At 46.6% G+C, this 20326-nt stretch overlaps 1 protein-coding gene across 3 annotated transcripts in view; it reads right to left on the bottom strand.

Annotated features, from left to right (window-relative positions):
• Positions 1-1996: 1996 nt before the first annotated feature.
• The window catches only part of PBX1 (PBX homeobox 1), a 279581-nt gene continuing 261251 nt past the window's right edge, over positions 1997-20326 (bottom strand). For all 3 annotated transcript variants that reach the window (XM_025892201.2, XM_025892202.2, XM_073884014.1), the window contains one exon: positions 1997-7226. In XM_025892201.2, coding sequence (XP_025747986.1) covers positions 7134-7226 — 93 coding nt within the window. In that variant the 3' untranslated portion in view covers positions 1997-7133. The remainder of the gene's footprint in view (positions 7227-20326) is intronic.

The raw sequence follows: 20326 nt of genomic DNA, 5'->3' as shown, positions 1-20326 counted from the left end.
TCCAGGCTAACACACCCTCCTGGACACACTGCATCCTTTCTTAACACTGCGCTCCAGAGGCATTCCCCATGCTGGATGTTTCCAGAAACTGTCTGTGGATAACAAATGGTGCTCAGAGCATTGGCATTTGCTGCATGTCTTTTTTTTTTTTTTTTTTTTTTTTTAATTGGGCAAGTGGCAGAAGTCCATGAGGATAAGGACGCAGAAGCCAGTGGGGGGGCGGGCGGAGGGCAGTGAGATTTTCAGATTTTGTGATGTTAAGGCTTCAGACCTGTAATCTTCAAAGTGACAGTTGGCCACCAGACTTGACCCTTCCAGCCAGCAATGGCCATGGGGCCACGTCCTGAAGGTGGGAACAGGTTGTCTTCCCCACTGCAGTGTAACAAAGCCAAATCTGGGAGGTTGACTGGAAATGTATTTCCTGGGAGTGTGCCTAGTGCAGCGAAACAAGCAGGTGGATTTGTCTTTTGCTCTCACTTACCCATTTGGTCGCTAACTGTGACACAGATGACCAACTGTCCAAAAAGTTGGGGTGTGGCATTATTGCCAGGAAGTGGCTGGCTAGCCAGGGACCACTCTTCCACCCCTTGCACTTAGAATATGGTGGAAGGGAGGTCTCGGTCAAAAGCTTCGAGAAGCGGTGAGCCTTCTTCCTACTTTCCCTTCTGCCATCTAGATGCAGGAGCCACAGAGCGGAAGGAGCTGGGTCCCGGAATCACTGCACTGAGAAGACACACTCCAACCAGGAACACTGGCCTTAGGCTATTGCCTAAGTAAGAAATAGACTGTATTGAATGTGAGGTCTCACATGTTTGGTCTATTTGTTACAACAGTTTAACATCACTCCAAGTAGTAAACTAGGGGGTAGAATCAGGTCCACAGTTTTTCGTGCAACTGGAAAAGGAAATAGTCTGAGGCTGCCTGGCATGCACACACCTCCCACAAACGTGTTCTCACATCCAGGCTTGAAGAGGGAACACGGGGCCTCCATTTTGGCTGCTGGCGATGTTCTCCAAGTCCACAGGAGCAGAGAGCCTTATGCCATTGAGGCCATTGGGCTCTTAGCTTGTCCACTAATAACAATGATCATTTGATCTTCACTGACTCTCCATCCCTTTGATCTATCTTATATTGATTAGAATCACAGTCGGGATGAGAGGGTGAGTGATTAGTTCATTCAATACATCAATACATGCCTGCCTCACTGGGGCTCTGGAGACTTAGGGCGTGCAAATGAGAACACAGTCCATGTGATGTCCCTGGAGGGGTGACATGTCAATTGCCAGATCAGTTCCATCCTGCGCATGGGTGGGAAGATGGTGTTCATGGCTGGGACACCAAACACTGTAACAGACCATAAACCCAAAGGTCAGGGGCACAGTATGAGTGCAAAGGATGGGGGGGGGAGATGCTCACATGGGATGGTAGATGTAACACATGGTCGGTGTGCAGATCTATAGGAGTAACATCTCGAATACCTCTGAAAGCTTACAACGGAGTATTATTCATAACCCAGAGTCCTTCCTCTGAACCATATCTTGGGTACCAGGATTTCCTTATGACCAGATCCCAGCAGGCAAAAGAGAAGCAAAGGGGAACCACCGGGCAAACAGCTGTGACTTAAAAAGTTGGAATTTATTATGGAAAATCTCCCTGGTATTTTTTTGTTTTGTTTTGTTAACTGGTGCCTGGTGGGTGGTAGCCAGTCATTGGCAAGCGCACAAGATGGGGTGCTCTGCCTGCCTTCAGTGCAGCCAATAATTGCCTATAAAGGGTCCCCCCTACTTCTTCCCTTCCTCCCTTCGGACTTCATGGGTGAGGTTGGGGGCTCGTGAGGTCATTCGCATCCCCCCACCCGCCCAGGTATGTAGGCTTTACAGTGATTAGGGTGACAGATTAAACCATAATCCACACTAACACAGCCCCAATTTGGGGGGAAGCCGAGGTTGCCAGCATGTGAGAGAAGAAATTTACACAAAATACAAGTATATATCTGTTTTTTTGCAACAAAAGAAACTATTTATTTGGAATATGCATTACCAGTACAAATTAGGAGACTGTAAAGCCTACAGCATGTTAGCATCATTAGAGAACACAAAAGTTCAGTTGGAATCAAAAGGGACAGAAGCCCCTGCTCTCACAGAAGCAGAAAAGCTTAAACTTTCAAAACCAAAACAGAGCAGAACTTTGCAGGTTTATACTCTGAGTAAGAACAGGGGAAGGGAGCGGGGAGAATAAAACCAACAACCGAAGGGAAGCACTTCAAAATAATTGGAAAGAAAGGAAGTAATAAGAGAGAAAAGGGGGAAAACATTGAATGTTTTATTCATTTTAACAAAAGGAAAAAAGAAGTTTACAAAAAATAAAAGAGTCCAGAAAGCTTCGAGCTGGGTGTTGAAACCATAAAGGTGATGTGAAAAGCTCATCATTATTTTGTTGACTCAGGAGCAGGCAAGCAGGTGTCTGGGGCAGAAACACCTGTGGCGCACTGTTCCACGGTCCCGCGTCTTTGCCTTCACTTCTCTTATGTTCTAGGTGCTTTCTGGACACCTAACCATTTGTTGAATGAAAGAGGTTTAAAATAAGTTTCTTCCAGAGAATACCGCTTTCTTTTCTCCCATGACTAATAAAAACATTCCAAATCAAGCTGGTTTAACCATTTGCTTTTCAGTAGCCGGAGGGTAATTAAGAGGTATGCTGTCAAGGCATCAAACTCCACCTCTCAGTGTTAAAAGGAGAGCACGGAGTCAGGCTCAGGTTCTTGACTCTTCATCCAAAATTGGGACTCAAGGGATCCGCAGGCTGACTGACCCCAGGGACGGCCTCCCGGATCTAGTCTAGGAAGCCCGTGGCCCATCACACCAGGACTTCTGTGGGATGCTTCTGGAAGGAAAAAAATCCTTTCTAGTTGTAAGAGGGCTCCTGGAATGTTGTTATTAATCAAGAAGAAAGAAAAGAAAGCACTTTGTTGTGACATTCACAGTCAACAAAGGCAAAAAGGGTCTCCCTACCTTATCAAAGGTCTCCTGGGCCGGTTCCTCGAATTTTTAAAGGGCCAAAAGGAGAAAACCCAGGTCCCTGACGGTGTTTTTTCTCAGGGACTGCCCCACACTCTGGAAATGCAGGTGAGTGATGGGACATCCGCATGGGCTTCATCTTTGTCTTTGAGGTCAACTGAATTCTGGAGCGAAGTAGAAGTACAAGGAAACTGCCTACTCTACAAATGTCTTTTTTCACATCACCTCGTATACACATGTAAGGAATAAAAACAGCAAGATCGTAATCCTGACAATTAAAAAAAAAAGCCCCCCCAATAAAACAACCAAAAATAACACAAAACATAATTTTTTTTTTTATATTTTAAAGAGCAGGAATAAAGAAAGAAAAGAATTTATTTCTGGGTCTCAAAGTTAATAAACATAACGTGTTAGGTTGTACCTATTATGCTCACTATCCCAACCCTTTTTTTTTTTTTAGTTTACAAAATGAATTACTGTCACTTTTAAACATTGTGAAACAGGAAATGAATGTGCACAACTTGACACTTTTCTAGCATTCTTGAACTAATTCACAAATGCAAGAAAATAAAAGAAAAATGGGGGAAATGATTAATGTAGGTAGTTTGGTGTTAAAAACGAACGCAGGAATGATGTGTACTGTCACAGAAAGAGGGGGAGCCCCCCCATCCTGTTTTGCGTGCTATGAGGGTCATTTTTAAAATTTTTATTATAAACACTATTAAATTCAGACCGCTTTTTTGGTTTTTTTTTTTCTTTATCTGAATATACAAGAACATTCATTATAAATGTTCATCATCAATACTACAAAGAACGAGACACAAGTCGCAAGAAACAATGGAAAATGTTAATAAAGCTGAAAGAATTGTTGAGTATTTTTTTGTATTTTTTTAAGTTTTTTTTAAATTTGAGTTTCTGTAGTTTCATCTTTTTTTGGTATCGAAGTCAGGTTTTTCTGGGCAGAAAAATAAAACTCAGAAGGAAAAGGGGGGGGGGAAGGTATGTGAGAGAAGGCAACCAGCAAATAAAGAACAACCACCACAGCGAAATTTAAAAAAAAAAAAGGAAGGAAGGTGCCACTTGGCAAAAGTACTGTGTCAATTCCACGTGAGGGGGAGGAGTTAGGGGTGAAAAAGATTGAGATGGAGAGTTACAAGGTGGGCAATCCCAAGGGCTGGTATTACTCAGGGGAAATCGGCTGCCAGGGACAACGGAACGCTCCCACTCCCATTAGTAAATGCAGGAGTCCTGGGGCACATTTTGGCATCTGTAGGACTGACCTAATAAGAATTCCCAGGGAGCTGTATTTCCAGAGGCACGCTCTTTCCACCCCCTTCCTTCTGCGGCCAGAGTCCCCATGCCTTACTTACTGTCGGGGGATCTGGTGGCTGCCATGTTGGGCTTGACAGTGGGCAGGGGGTAGGTGGTGGGGAAACTGTGGAACAGAGAGGTCTGAGTGGGGAAGATGCTGGGCGAGGTGAGAATCGGTGCAAACTCCTGTGGGGAGAGAAACTGCCTGCAAACGTAGCTCTGCTCTGATCTGTTTCAACAACTTAAAATGGCAATCATTCCATCCAAATCTGGAATCATTCTTCCTGTCGCCAAGAGAACCCTTCCGGGTCTCTTCTGTACTTTGCACAGTCAGGCATGTGATCCAGCCGCACTCCTGCATGGGTAGTTCAGACCCCTGACACTGAACAAGGTTCTCCAATGGCTCCACGACTACGGAGTTGTCACAAGATGGCTCCTGCCAGGAAGCCCCTCGACCGGGCTCTTTTCTGATGGGGGCACAGGTCAGTAGACACAGTCTTTCCACTGCTCTTAGTCATCAAGGCATAATTCCATCTTGCCCAAGATTTACTTTTTGCCTTTCCTTCAAATTCACACACCTTCCAGTTTCTTAGGTAACCCCTCTCCCCAACACGCACACAGAAGCAATTTCTATTCATTGCTGTAGCACCATGCACAATTTCCATGACCTCGTTAGCGGGCCACCCTTTCCCCTCAGGGTCTTCTCTCTCTCCCACAGGCCTCTCAAGCAGAGTAGATGTGACAAGGGGCTAAGTACTTACAAGGCCACGTACTGGATTCAAGTACAAACTAACAGAACCGGGTCCTATTTTTCTAGTGTGGAGGCTTAGCTCTAGTCTAGGAAACCAAACAGACCAAAATCAACAAAGAAGCAACAACAATAGCCCTTCTTCTCTTTGTCCTCATGGCAATGACATCAGGGTACTGATAGTAACCAGAAGTTGGAACAGGAAAACCGTATGTTGCCCCTCCATGGCACCAACCAATTTATCTCAGGGATGACACTTCCTCTGACTTCCCATTTACAGATGGGATAGGAATAAAATCAATTCCTTCATTCTCTCACAAGCCTCTTGGTAAGCCAGGCATCATAATCCCCATTTCACAGACGAAGAAAACGAGGCGCCGAGAGATCTGACCACCTCCCACTTATGGTCAGGTTACAGAGCCACCATCTTTATCGCTGGTGCAGCTGGCTAAGAAGAATGTAAGCTCAGGTGACACTACAGAATAGCTTTCTAGGAGTACTCTCCTCTCAGATATTCCCAGGGAATGAAAGTCACTGTGACAATTTCCCTGAAAATATCACCCCTTCTTTCCCCATCGCTCTCAGGTCTTCAAATTAAGCTAGCAAAATCTGCCCAAGCTGTGTCCTTCCCCAACCCCTCCAGAACAGGAATGTGGTGCCATGATAACACTTTGGATAACTAATGCAACGCCCCTCATATAAAAACAAAAACCAGAACAGAACCAAAACCATTACAGGCATTTTAAGTAGTGTGTGTGGCTCCCTGAGCGCTCCAGAGGTGGCAGCCAACAGGACAGCGGAGGCGGCCAACCTGGCCTCCTCCATCATGATCAAGTCCCGTGTATGTCGTTCTGGTGTGTGGCCACGCTGGGGGGCTGCAGGTCCTGGAAGCCCCAGGCACATACTGTGTCTGTGTCGGTGGCCTTCATTCAGAGTTGCTAATTCCGAACTCTTCTGGGCTCACGAGGCAAATTGCCACGGTTGCTAATGTGGGTCTTTGCAGGTGGGACGTGACTGATCGGGAGGAAATAATGAATGTTTGAGGCCGCGCATGTGCTGACATGCGCCTGAGTGTGCACATACACGTGTGTGTGTGTGTGTGTGTGTGTGTGTGTGTGTGTGTGTGTGTGTGTGAGAGAGAAGGTTTAGTTGAAGGGTTGCACGATAAGAACCTTCTACTCCTTAGTGGTTTATTCATCACCATGCCCACTCAGATCTGGCTTTGCAGTAGGTTCAGGACATTGCTTACTATGTGCGACGTGGTCTCCAGAGACTGTGCCTCTGAAACCAAGAGCTGTTAGGAGGAAGAGGAGGAAGCCTCCGAGAATTCTGCCCTTCTTGTTGCTTATGTCCTCTCCTGCTGCTTGACTTCCTGCCTGGGGATCAACCTAGCGGACCTGAGACCGGAAAACGTGGCACCTTTAGAAGCCCAGCTACGGCAGTCCCCGGGGCACAGCTGGGGCTGGGAAGGAAGAGGAGGAAGGGTTCTAAGCAGAACCAGCCCAGGGAGGGAACAGCAAGAGGGGGCAGGGGGCCTGGAATGAGTGGGGCAACGTGGCGCATTCCTGCTAAGAGGTAGTGAGAGTAAGAAGAGAAACAAGAGAAGGGCTGCCTGTTAATAGAGGGAGCGAGGGATCCGAGGTAAATTTGGCTCCTCAAACCACCAGCATGAAAACATACAAACACGTTTATTATTTTCTTTCCTCTTTAAATTCCTCTAATTGTTGAAAATACCCTTCTGTGATGTCACTGAGGGCAGGGACCCAGGGAGTCTAGGACAGAGGGGGGAGGGGGCAGGAAAGATGGCGGACACCAGGCTGACAGCTGGAGGCAGGGAAGGGTGGCTTCTACCCAGAAAAAAAAGGGAAGAGAGTATAAAGAAGTGTCCAGATTGGCTGAAATAGCATCCCAAAGAAGAGAAGAGAAGGAGACTCTTATTGTGTTTGCTGATTGCTTCGACCTCCAGTCTGACCGCTTCAGCGTTGGGAGAGAAACCCTCCCTCCTGGCCCTGTCCCGACTGGGGCACAGGGTCAGCCGGGATGCGATTGCTGGGAGATCAGTTGGAGGTATCAGAGTGAACACTGCCAGGGCCTTCTGTAGGGGAGGTCACTGATGAAGGGGTAGTAGCATCCTGCCAACCTCCATTAGCCTAGAAGGGAAAAAGGGAGAGAAGTCAGTCCTCTGAGATCAGGTGGCCATTTTGAGCAGACAATGACAACAAGGCAACTTGTGTAATGGGCCTAGCACAGTGCCTGGCACACTGGGGACACTCCTCAGCGGGGCAGCTGATCTTGTGGTCGATAATACTCCCTCCACCCTCAGATGAGTATGGGTCCTCCCACTGAGCCTTTGGACACAAGGTGAATACCTCCCACTTCCCAAAGATACTTTGAGTCAGTCCAAGCCTTCAGATGATCGCTGTGTGGGCTCTAGTGGAGTGACAGGTCAAGGGAACCCAAGTTCTAGTTCTGAGTCTGGCAAGGACTAGCTGTTGACCCTGGCGAAGCACTTCCCCCTCTGTGGCCTTGGGTTCCCCTTCAGAAAGATAAAAAGGTTATCCAAATGTTTTCTAAGGCCTTTCCCTGCATGTTCCGCATGTTACGGGATTCCAGGCACCTGTTCTGTGCAAGGTTCTGTACCACTTGCTCCTGGGTATATAACGATGAGTGAGAGACAGCTCATGTCCTCAAGGAGGGGGATAAGACATGCATATGAATGAACTATAATTCAAGGCAGAGCCTAATAATGTTACAGCCCTGTTGTTATGACAGTTCAGATGAAGGCAATATCCCATCTTGGTGGAGCATCCGGGAAAGCATCAGGGAAGAGGTACTCTTTGAGGTGAGCCTTGAAAAGTACAGAGGGTGATTCAGGTGACTCAAACAGGTGAAACAGAGGTAGACTAAGGACTGGTCTGCATAAATGTATCTAGAGAGGTGGTGAGCTAGGAAGCTATAAGTATGATTTACATTTATAGACCATTTTTCTAAGATTCTAAATCCAGAAGCAACCAAACAATGACACTGTTCTAAAAGGATTTGTTTTAATGAACACCCCTGGCCAAAAATATCCCAACCTTAAAATAGTTGAAGAATGATTTGTTGGGAGTGGTTAACTCATGAAACATAATTCATGATTGTTTATGTATTTGAAAGCATCAAAACAGAAGTGTGCTAAAATGCCTTTTTTCCCCTAATTGCTGTGTTCCTTTGAAGTTAATATACCTCACCTCTGAAAGTGTTCATGTTGAACAGAGCAGGCCTTAGGCATTCCTGGTAAATTATTTTCTACTGCAGTCTCCACTCATTTTATTCCGAAACACTTGGGGTACATGGGGCAGGTACTGTTATTGCCATCTCGGAGGGACCACAGCTTGTACTCTAGCATAACCCATGGTACTGAGGAGCATGCTTGACACCTACGTGCTGGCAAACCTGTGTTCATGTTTCATTCGTAAGAAAGAAGAAGTGCGAGAGAGAAAAGCAGACTTCTGGCTTATGACTGAGACACACAGGCTTCTGAACCTCTGAATCTGGGCTCCTTTTTCTCTGCCCTTCTTATCCACTTGGCTTTCCCCCCCCCCGCCCCCATTGGCTCACCCAAATGATGCTCCAATTTCCCCAGGAAAGCCAGGCGCTGAATTCATAGCAGCTCTTACCAGTTACCTCTGCATGAGGATAGATTTTTTTTTTTTTCCCCACACCTCACTAAAGAGCAGGTCTGGATACCAAGAGCACAAAGGGTCATCCTGGGCAATGCCAAGGGCATTCCACCTCAATCGGGGACCCACGAATAATTGCTCAAAACTCCAACGCTCCATCTCCTGAGGTAGTCAGGCAGCTCCTTCTGCCCCCTCTCCCTGCCCAGCACATTTCTCCTGCTGTTGGGGAGGGACCAGAAGGGGACCGATGAGGGGGAAATGGGAATTCTTTCTTTGCTATCTTTCTGGGGCCATGACTCTGTAGCATGATCAGAATCAAGAACAGAATTAATTCCGTGTCCTGATGCAGGCTGATCACAGGGGTGACGGGAGCTTAGTCTCCCTTCCCAACCAAGAACACGTATTCTGGTGCCATTTTAGGCAGATGGGGAAGAGCCATTATATTTATTTTACCCCAAAGAAAATCCCTTCATGTTGCTTATCTTTTCTGATTACAAAAGATAAGCTCATACAATATTTTTGAATAGAATATTTGCAATTCTGTATGCGATGTAATATTTGGACAAGAGAAAAAGCATGAAACACACAACGTACAACACCCATAATCCTACCAAAGACTAACAACAGCTGTTAGCACTCTGGTACCTGTCTGTCCCCACTGCCCTTTTTTGTATGTGTGTGTTTACCAGAGAGGCAGATGGGTCAGTAAGTAAATAGCCAGCTATGTGGGTGTATGTGTATGTATGTGTTTGCTGAGCGGTACAGGTTTTTAGGAAAACCTGACAGAGGTTCCTTAAGTGTCATGATGTGGAGAGTTAAAGTGCTGGTACAAGAGGAAAAAACTCACGTATCTTAGGATCGACCGGGTGGGAGGTAAGTAGATGCGGAAGATCAGGGAGGCGGTCGCTGTCCGAGGCATGGGACGCGCCGCAGAGGAGTTTCCCAACCTTGCTCGTAAGGCAGCTCTATTACCATTATTTAGCCAGGCTCCAATTCCATTAAAATAACAATAAGTGGTGCCCCCAAATAAAGCCATTAGTCAGGAAAATGAGCCCTGTGGCGTCTCATTAGGAGGGACCCAGCAAGGCATTCTACACGGACCAGGAGATTCCGGGAGACTCCTTTTGATTCGTGTCTGAGACGAAATAACTCGAACAGGAGACATCTGAGAAAGTTTTGTCTTCTCAGACCAGTGCACACGATGCCAGAGGGTACAGGGAACTCACAGATGGCAGAGACGGGAATTAGTTCAAGCTGATATCAAAACTGGCATTTTAATTATGCTAGTTGGCCTGGTGAAGGAGAATACAGAAGAACCTCTACTAAAAACAAATAATGTATGGTGACTAACACAACGTAATAAAATATAAAAAAAGTCAGTCTCTTCGGCCGCCTTTTTTTCCCTCCGACTCTACCCCCCCCCCCCATCAGACTGGGTGACCAACTGTCCCAGCGTGCCCAGGACCCCCCACCCCTTGTTAACACTGAAATCCCATATTCCCATAACCCCTGCCTGCCCCGCCAGACCCAGGAACACCGAGAGGGCTGCTCATCTTCCCCCCAGGATATCCCAGCAACGACCCCCTGCTTCTTGCCACATTCAGGACACTGTGGCCTCTGGATTTCAAGTCAGAGGACAACCAGCCCTTTCTGGAACACACATGCCCAACACTGGCACTGGCTGAAGGATCCCTTTCTCTGGAGGCGCTTTAGACCCTGGCCCAGGGTCTGCTGCCCCTTCCTTGCTGCTCACACCTCACGATCGGAAACTGTGAGCACGCCCCATGGAACCGGGTTTCCCTACATCACTCTGGCGGCTTCAGCTCTATGGTGCCGGCTGTAACGTAAGCCGTTGGGAGGCTGCTGCGTCTTGGGAAACGGCTGACCTCGCTTACTGGCCTTAACCCTGGGGAGCGATTCCGTCCCGCTTCCTCACTGCGGGTGCATATTAAAGTGGGAAACTCCGCCTTTGTGTGTTTATTTATCTCTGGGGCTGGAGCAGGGAGCGTACAGGATGGTCTCATTAGCAACTGCGCAGGGGTGGCGAGAAATAAGACTCGTTTTTATTTTTCTTCTGCACCCCAACTTCTGCCTTCACTCTCCGATGCAAAGTCCCCGTTATAACAGACATGCTTACTCCAAGATGCTGACACTGGAAACGCCCAGGAGGCCTTACAGGGGTGGGAAGGTGAATTCTGCAAAACCACGTGTGGCCCTATTATCTCCACAAACATCTCTAATGGAAGAGCGTTTACATTTGCACCTAGTCCTACAGGTAATTCTGTGGCCTGCAGATGCTGGAGGCAAGACCTGATCTCACATTTAATTCTATCAGAGGAAGCCTAAGCCGGCGGCAGGCTCATCCTGGGACGTCAAGGAGGAGGCGGCTAATAGAATATAAAATTAGGATAACATGCAGCCGGTTTCCCAGACAAGAAAACCTGGACTTCCCAACACAAATCCAAGAAAGGTATCTGGGGACAAAGAATCTCAGAACGGAAACAACTATGTACATCGTACCCAAATGAATTTGGCACCTAACTGATGTACACCCAACGTTGCTGGGACTGCCTCTATGGGCAAGGCATGGCCTTCCTGGTGGAGGAGGCACAGCAAGCCCCCTATGACACCAGGGATGGAGCACTGGTGGATGGGGGCAGCCACATGGCTTCTCCTGACCAAACACGAGAACCAGGAACCGCACCCGAAGCCCTGACTTCTCTCTTGTCGGCCACCTTCCTGAGCGCAAACAGGGGCCACCTGCCTCTCCCCCGCCACGGAGGACGCAAGGGTGCGGTGGCCGCTGGGCTGAGCCGCCGGTCCCATCCTCTGCTCCTTCGCGCTCTCCCTCTGAGCTTCCCTTAGCAGCACAAAGTTGATGCAGAGAATTCATCACCTGATGTGACAGCCCAAGCAAGCCTGGCACTAAGAAACTCTCATTTGCAACGCAGAAATGCGCTGAGGTGCCACAAACTGGCTGATGTCAGCACCAAGTAGAGCTAGATCTGCATATGGGCCAGATGCCATTACCAGAGCTGCCTTAGCGTGGGCGAGCATGTGTACGTGCCCCAGGCCGTGGTGGGGCCGGCCGGGAGGAAGCACAAAGAAACATGCATGCACCCGCTCTTCCTTTCTAGGTGCGCGCGCGTGCGCACACACACGCGCACGCACGCACACACACACACACACACACACACACACACAGTACTGATCAGGGAGCCATCAGCTCACCCAGTGCAGTCACATCCTAGATCCACCACTTTTCCAGGAAGATGGAAGAACTAGGTTTTCCTGATATGCACATACTTTCCCCAACATTACACAGCGAGTGTTTACCAAAAGATGTTCAGGGGCAAAGCGATGCCGTTGGAAAGTCCCCTCAGGACAAAAAATTCAAAATTTCCCTGGGAGGTTTCACCATGGTAAGCAGGCGCATGCCTAGGCTGACAATCTCCAGCCGTGTCTCTAGCTACCACCAGAGCCATCTTTCCAAAATGTAATTCTGATCTCCCTCTTTCACCTTCAACGCCTTTTCAACCGCCTCAAGATAAGGTTCAATGCCTTTGTCAGGCTCACAATGTCCTTGATCTTGCTCACTCCCCAACCCAAAGCTCACGTTTAATACTTCAGCCACATCAGGCTACTAAGAAATTCCTCTAAGACAGCAGTCATTTCCTGCCTGCTTCTTTCTCCCTGAAGACTCCACTCATCCAATTTTGCGCCACTCATACCTTGGCTGGTTTTCAAGACTGAGGTGAAGTATCCTTGTGCCCCTCTCTGCCCCCTGACAATATTTCTTCCTCCCCCCCCCCCCCCCCTCCCCCCCCCCCCCCCCCCCCGTGTTCTCTGTATGCATCCGTGCTGCCATATTGCATTTGTTCCTTTATGTGCCTGTCTCACCTACCAGACCATGACAGCAGGGCTGTGGGACTTATCTTTGTTTCCAAAGGGCCTACCACAGCGCCTGAGGCAGCACGGATTTTAATATATATCTCTTGGGGGGACATACAGAGAAGTAAATAAATATTCAGTGGCAGTACAACATTTGTGCTCCATTGTGGGTCTGGAGAGATCCATGGTATCAGACCCGTGACCTCCACAAGTTCAGTCTACGTGTGAAGAGCTGTGTACACCTAGAAAATATTCAAGCCCTAAAGCAGAGGCAGTGCCAAGGTTCAGGGTAATTTTTATAGCTAGAAAGTGAACTTTCCTAAGCTGGCGTCAAGGAGATCTGGTACTTCAGAGCTTACCCCAAGTAAGGAAGGACGATGAATATTTACACTGTTCTGTTCCTTTACAAAAACAGTTGAAAGAACACTGGATCCTGCCTGTCGCAGCTCCGCACACCATCTCAATAAGAAGCGTTCTCCCTGGGGCACGGGGAGGAGGAAGATATCACCAGCCCCTGCATCCGGAACGGCCTCCTGGTCGCCTCCCTCAGTGGAATCACAGACATGTATGCAGCAGACGCCATCCCTGCGTGGCCTGTGGGGACTGGCCCCATCCTGCCCCTCTCCGAGGCTGAGACCCACATGCAGATGCAGCTTCTACCTTGTGATCTGGGACTGGGGTTGCCAGATAAAACCTAGGACACCCCCCGAACTTTAGATAAACAACAAGGAACTTTTCCACTCGTGTAAGTCAGTCACATGCAGCGTTTTCATTGGCTAGATGCACGCAACTCTATTTGGGATTAACGTCTACACTCAACCCCTAAAATATTTTATTCTGGCTTCCTCTGGTACCATAGGCAACTCAGAATCAATGTTGCTGCGTGTCCTGCTCTGACCTTTTGCTCCTGTATCTTCGTACAGGGGCGCCTTTGCTGCGCCAAGGCTACCTCTCCCGAGTCCATGCCTACGTCTGCGTCATTTGCTATTTCTTACAGGTCCGCGGACACTGCGAGAGTGACTTGCTCTTGCGGTGCGAATCCTGCTCTGGAACCTCAGCTCGCCCACTGCTACCTGCCACGTTTCCCTTCAGTCTGTCCCGGGCTGCTGGCTCCAGAATCCCTGTTTCCAGGGTCCCCTGACTGTTGTGGGCATCCTCCCTGATTGCCACCTGCCACTAGGTCAGTCCCTGGTGACCTTACAGCCAAGTCCCACCACCACATCCCTTCCTAGCCTGGCTCTGCCACAGCCCCCTGAGCGCTGAGATTTTGCTCCGAAGGTCTGTGTGTGAAGAAAAACCGGCAGTGAAGCAGTCACTCCTGGTAGAGGACGGATACCCTGGCCAGCCAAGGCTTCAGCAGTGCAAGCTGCTGCCAAGAAATGAGAGATTTCCCACTGCCCAAGTGAGATTCCGTCTTACTTAGCGAAGTCCAGCAAGAGGCTCTGTGCCTTTGCCTGTCCCTCTCCTCTGGTCTCCAGAAATCCACGTCATTATCCACGGCTTGGCCTGAGAGTCACCTCCTTCCTTCTTCAAGACACACCATCATCCACTTCCCTACATGCCGGGACCCCTGACTTTGTGACACTTCGTGCTGACATTTAACCAGGTGCAGTATTTATTTATTTATTTATTTATTTATTTAAATATCTGTGTGAGCACCAGGTCTTACTCATGTCATCATTTAATTCGGAATTCCACAAATAAGTATCCAGTGTCTACCTTGTGGTAGATAAGACACCTTTTTTTTTTAAATCTGATGTCTGCTCTCTCCTGGAGCTTCCTGCCTTGTGGGAAACAAGACATTTGATAAATCATCAAAAGGACAAATGTAGATTCTAGATGGTAGTAAGGGCTAGGAGAGTACGATGGGGACCTCATTGTGGTTGGGCTTCTGGAAAGTCAGCCTAGAGGTGACCAGAAAATAGACAAGTAAACGGTGGGGCAAGGAGCCCCCTGGGCAGAAGGCGAATCCTTTCTAGAGGCTCCAAGGAGCTCCGAGAAGGCCAGAAGCAGTGGAGGGAAGGAGGAGAAGAGTAGCCGTGGCAGCAAGACGGGGTGGGAGGGTGGCAGGGCTCACTCGTGCCAAGGCTTCAGGCCACGTGAAGGGCTTTCATTAGGACTCTCAATGAGATGATAAGTCATTCAGCCGCAGACCAGCAGAGGACAAGGCTCAGGTGTCATAGAGGGCCGCTCAGTGAAGTACTTGAGCTGAACGAATACAGGGATGAATGCTTCGGAAGCCTCCCCTGGTGCCCTGGCCCAGGAGGACATGGCCATCTGGCGGCCGGCGCCCAACCTAACTGCACCACTGGGCAGGGATTGTGCTAGTAAGTCTCTGACTTTGGTCAATGAGTATATAATGGTATATAAACCCAGTGGGAGCTCCTAGGCCTACTTCTCAGGTGAGGAAACTAGGACTCAGGAACTAGAATTTGCTAGACTCAGTCCCTGCTGCGTGCCACTGCTTTTGGACATTTCAAGTTTCGAAAGGTCAGGCCGTGTGACCATGTGGGCACCACATGCAGAGCATGGCTCAGGGCCGAAGGCAAGGAACCCATGGTTGCAGTTCAAGTTCACCTTCAGGGAATCTTTGTGCTGTTTAGGAAGATGATAGAACCTACGGACCCAGGCCGGGCCTCAGAAGAGTCTTTTAGGAGATTCTAATATCTCCCACTCCTAAGCCTCAATTCACCTCACCAAACTTGGTTTCGGACAAGACGAACTCCCCTGGGGTCGTACTTCTGAGACACCACTGTGCATGGTGCCATCTTGCTAGCTGATACTAAGTTATTGTAATGGAAATGCAGAGTCCTGCTCTAAGATCTGTGCAGTGAATTGGGTATTCATCTAGTTGGTATGAGTATGAACTCTCTCTGACCAGTCACTGTCTCCAAGCTTACCTGGCACGCACTCAAGCTGCTGTCCAAGGGGTGATAGTCAACACCCAACCGCAAGATCACCGAGGGCCATATCGTCAGGGCGCACCGCCACCCTGCCAGCGCCCAGCACCACACAATGGAAGTACACACATAGGTCAACTCTGAGATCAAGATCTATTCTGGCACCTTCTTAGCGTCATCCTTTCTAACTCATCTGTGATTAAGGCCCAGAATGAATAGTGCCATGTAAGGCTCTTCAGACACACAGGACGGTTTGGTAGAACCTTTCATGGCTTGCACAGGATATGAAGTAGTGTGCATTTCTAGGCTTATGGCTGGGTTGTTTTCTTATTTCTGTTAAAAGTACAAGTCGGACAGTTACACACAATGTTTCCATGTCCCACAGATTTATGGAGTCCTTAGGTGAAATGTGCATCAGGAAGTTAAAACTTAAAATTTGTTTTATTTAACTTTGCAGAGTCAAAGAAAAATAAGCTCAGCCTGATTTAGCTAAATAGAGGTGCCTTCGTGCAGAAAAGTATTTATATCTGAATAAACATCCTCTACACTCAGACGTGCATAAACCAAAACACATACACACTTACACACATCCATACACAGTGTTCATAAACAGGCAAAATTTCCACAGACTTTATCATATTTACATAGAACTCACATGCATTTAGAAAATACAGCCCTAAAGAATGCGTAGACCAACATGCACACACATGCACACACACACAGATGCTGTGTAAACTCGGAAAGAGTAGATGTATAAGACAACAGAAAAATGTATTTACGCATATGGCTAACTCTGGATAATTCAAGCAAAGGGTATTTTTTTTTTTTTAACTCTCAGTATAAATTATCCAAATGGCTGATTCTGCACAGCCCCAAATTCTTTATTTTATTTTTATAACCTCTGATTTTGCTTTGGCTCTTCTGAAAGACTATTATTTACTCAGGGCACACACAGAGATTGTATATACACCTTAACGATGAACGGTAGCTGCACACAGAACACACACACACACACACACACACACACACACACACAGATGAAACGTGTGGTGGAGACCTTGAGGCTATTTGCCATTACACAGGAAGCTAAAGCCCCTTACACTTTTCTGACCATCCAAGAGACAGCAATTACCCCAGATTATCAGACCAACAATGACATGCCGCGTAAAGAGAGACACTGAGCCAACTCTACATCCCAAAGACTGGCACATTCAAGTACACTTAGGACATTAATAGCAATTTACGTGCCATCACTGAGACAAAGCCACAAAGACTCCACTGGCAGCCTCTTATTTTGAAGCCTGTTATTTGTGGGAGTTACAGGCTATAATCACAACAGAAACTTTCAAACCCTTATCTTCCGTGACGCACCAAATCTATTTCAGAGTCATAATTGCTATGTCACCAGAGAGTTTGCTGCTTAATGCACTCAAATGCCATTTAGTGTTTGCAGGGTCATTACAGCTAACAGAAGGGGGGGACAGGGGGGATGTGGTGGGAAGTTGCAGGGGGAATGCAGACGGAGACTGTTGAGGGGGAATCTGCTAGAACGGGGCACTAATTTATTTAGGGGAGGATATTGTTGTTTTGAGAATGCCATTTAACGACAAAATGAGAGTAAGCGCTTGAAAACTATCCATGGACTTGAGAATTCAGAACTCAGGTGCCACCATCTCGGAGATCTTTTGTGGCGGCTGGGGAATGGCTTATCTTATTCTGGGATTCTCAACCAGGCGTCAGAGTGGGTTGATTTTTTTTAAAATTTTCATTTGTTTTCCTTTCACACTGTCCCAGAAACCCCTGCGGCGGGGGATCTTCCATTGGTGCTGTGGGCTCGGGAGTCTGACCTGGCTTTTCTGTTCGTATTCTGCTACGGAGCAAGAAGGGCAGAGGGCGACGGTGCCCACGAGGTGTCAAAATTCTGCAGCCCAGAAGAATGTGCTCCCTCACAGGTGGCCGAAGAAGATACCAGGAGGCTGATACAGCAGCCAAACTACCAGAAAACATCACGTCACTCAGAAGACCATTTTCTAGACCTACAGTCCTAAGAAAGCTCGTTCATGTACGTCTCCTGCTTTCTTCATCCTGGCTACAAACCAGCCAAGGACGTACTTGGCAACTCCTAAATTCCGGCACAGGGTAAATTGTCAAGGACATTTTTGATTGATTAATGTATCTCTACATTTTCCAAGAAAACTCTTAACGTTTTGTTTTCTAACCCTGAGTTTTCTCATAGACTAGAAATACAGAAAATGTTAAGTGAATTCAGACTGCAGGGTTAATTTTTTTTTTAAAGATCAACACCAGTATTATATATCTATCTTTAGTTTTCCTAGAATAAAAAAATCCACCTTTCATGCTGAAGATTTTCCACAGAAACAGAGAGAATGAGACCTTTTCCCACAGGAACCCCTCCCAATGAGAAATAAAGAGTTTTCTCTGCATTGTCTACAGGTTGGCAAAGTGCAGGATGGAATAATAACCTTATTGTATAAAAGTTCTTAAAAAATCAACAGAAAAGATGAACATTTCAAGAATACATATAGAAGGCTGGCGAACATATGAAAAATGTTCAATCTTACTAGTAATCAAAGAGATTCAAATTAAATTAAAATAAAAACAAGTGGCCAGTTTATAGTTTGATAATTGACAAAGTTTTAAAAAACTACTAAGACACTATTCCTGAGAGTGATGAAGTGGGAATGATTGTGAACGGCTGGTGGCAACCCTGTGTTCATACAAGTTTCCAGAAGATTCATCTGCCCTACATCGCAAAAGCCTTAGCCTAATTCACATCCTTTGATTTGGCAATTCCATTTCTAGGAATTTATTCAAGGAAATAACAGAAAATATACACTTGAGTTTTCTGTACTATGATGCCTACCACGGTGTTTTTAATGAAAGTAAAAAAAAAAAAAAACCCCAAAACCCCAAAAACAAGAAACAGCTTAAGCATTGCACCGCAGAGGTTGATTAAGTAAATTATGGACTTTCCCTATACCACGCTTCTGTGCAGTTATTAAAGTTATGTTTGAGAAGAATGTTTAATGATATGGAAAATATTCATAATATATTTTTAGTAAAATAAGTAGGTGACAAAATGATACGTTCGATATGATCATAGCGCTTCTACGCCCACACAAAACACACTTACTTACATACAGAATGCTAGAAGGCTGGAAAGCAAAAAGTTAGCAGTAACTTCCTTCTGTTTGATTTCCCTGCATTCTCCACATTTTCTACGTTAAATATTAATTTGTAATCAGAAAATAAGAAGTAAATGTAGGAATTAGACAAAGCGTATGCGGGAAAATCCACATCTGATTTAGGTCTTTGTCTTGGGTGTCTGAAAGGCCTTGGCCAACCTCCATAGCTCACTGGAAAACAAAGCAAGGCAATCAATGGTCAAATACAGGTCTGAGGTCTTTCTTAGACGGAGGCAACTGGGACTCTCGCCTAGGGAAGAGAAAGCAAATGATTTCAAAACTCTCTTCAAAATATAACTACCTGCGAAGAATGTTAATCAGTTGTTTTTCCCTTGCTGCAAAAAAATAAGGTCAAAGAAGGCAAAACACAGCAATCAACTTAGATGAGATGCAGAGTTGCTTGAGAATCTCCTTTTTATTTTCCCTGCCCTAATGCCCAATGCAGTAACTGGGTAATAACAGATTTCAAGAAAATGTCTGCTGATTGAATGAGTGAATGAGTGAGTGAGTGAATGAACTCTGGATCAAGCTCAAGGTCACAGAGACCACATTTTCTCCAGAAAAGAGTACGGGAAAAACAAGGAAGGGCAGACATCTCTGGTCATTTAATATCTACCCATAAAAGACTTAGGGCGTGAGTTGGTGAAGACTGTAGGTTAAGAGGGATAGAGAAGTTGGAGGTAAAGGACGTGTACCAGGCTGTGATAAACGGAAAGAAAAAGAAGAAAAAAAATCCATTGTTTTATGGGAGAGCCTTTCTGGACAACAGAAACACAAAAATGCATATGTTCGCAGGGGTTCCAGGCAGGCAGAAAATCCAGCCAGGTCTGCTTGCTGGTTGAAAAATAAATAAGCAAAAAAAAAGGAAAGCAAAGCAAAGAGAAAGCTCTTGACTACAGATTCAAGTAGCCTTAGTGCAAAGAGCAGACTTTAAGCACTTACTATGTACCAGGCCTGAACTGAAGGCTGGGATACAAAACTAGGTGCCCTTCTGTTTAGAAACCAGGGGGCCTAGAAAGAAGGTAAAGAAAACAACCAGCAAAGGACTCCTATTCCAACCCAGCGTGCTAAGTACTATGTAGGTGCAGTCTGCAGGGACTAGGAAGTACTTCTAGGAGAAGATAATCCTGTGCTACATCTTATAAATGGAGTGGGATTATGAGATGCTTGCCCACTGCCATAGGTTCTGGGCTATGGATTCTATTGCCTGAGAATTTTAATCACCAGGAATTGCCTCTAGGAAAGGCCAAGCTCAGTAGGACAAGATGCGGAGAGAACCGACATTTATAGCACCAGAAGCTTCCGGAACCCATAGTCTAAATGTGAAGCACCAGGCTAGGTACTTGGTGATCTTCAATAGCAAAAATCATCACCCTAGACAAGGAATGCCAATGGATATTTGCAGGTCTGTTCGCTCACCTTTAATTTTATTGTTGCTGTTATTGTCCTGATGCCTGGTGTTTTACCCCCCTCTGAATTTTTTTTTGGGGGGGGGGACATTTTTAAGAATGTCCTAATTGTTTTAATAAACTTGAATTAAATAAGATAATGCAAATAAAGTGCCTAGCACATGAGAAGTCAGTGTTAGTTA

This window comes from Callorhinus ursinus, unplaced genomic scaffold (genome assembly GCF_003265705.2).
Source record: "Callorhinus ursinus isolate GAN/ISIS: 27379988/994484 unplaced genomic scaffold, GSC_fseal_2.0 scaffold54, whole genome shotgun sequence".
NCBI classification, from domain to species: Eukaryota; Metazoa; Chordata; class Mammalia; order Carnivora; family Otariidae; genus Callorhinus; species Callorhinus ursinus.
Note: the sequence above shows the minus strand (reverse complement) of the source record. Positions and strands in the feature narration are given on the sequence as shown.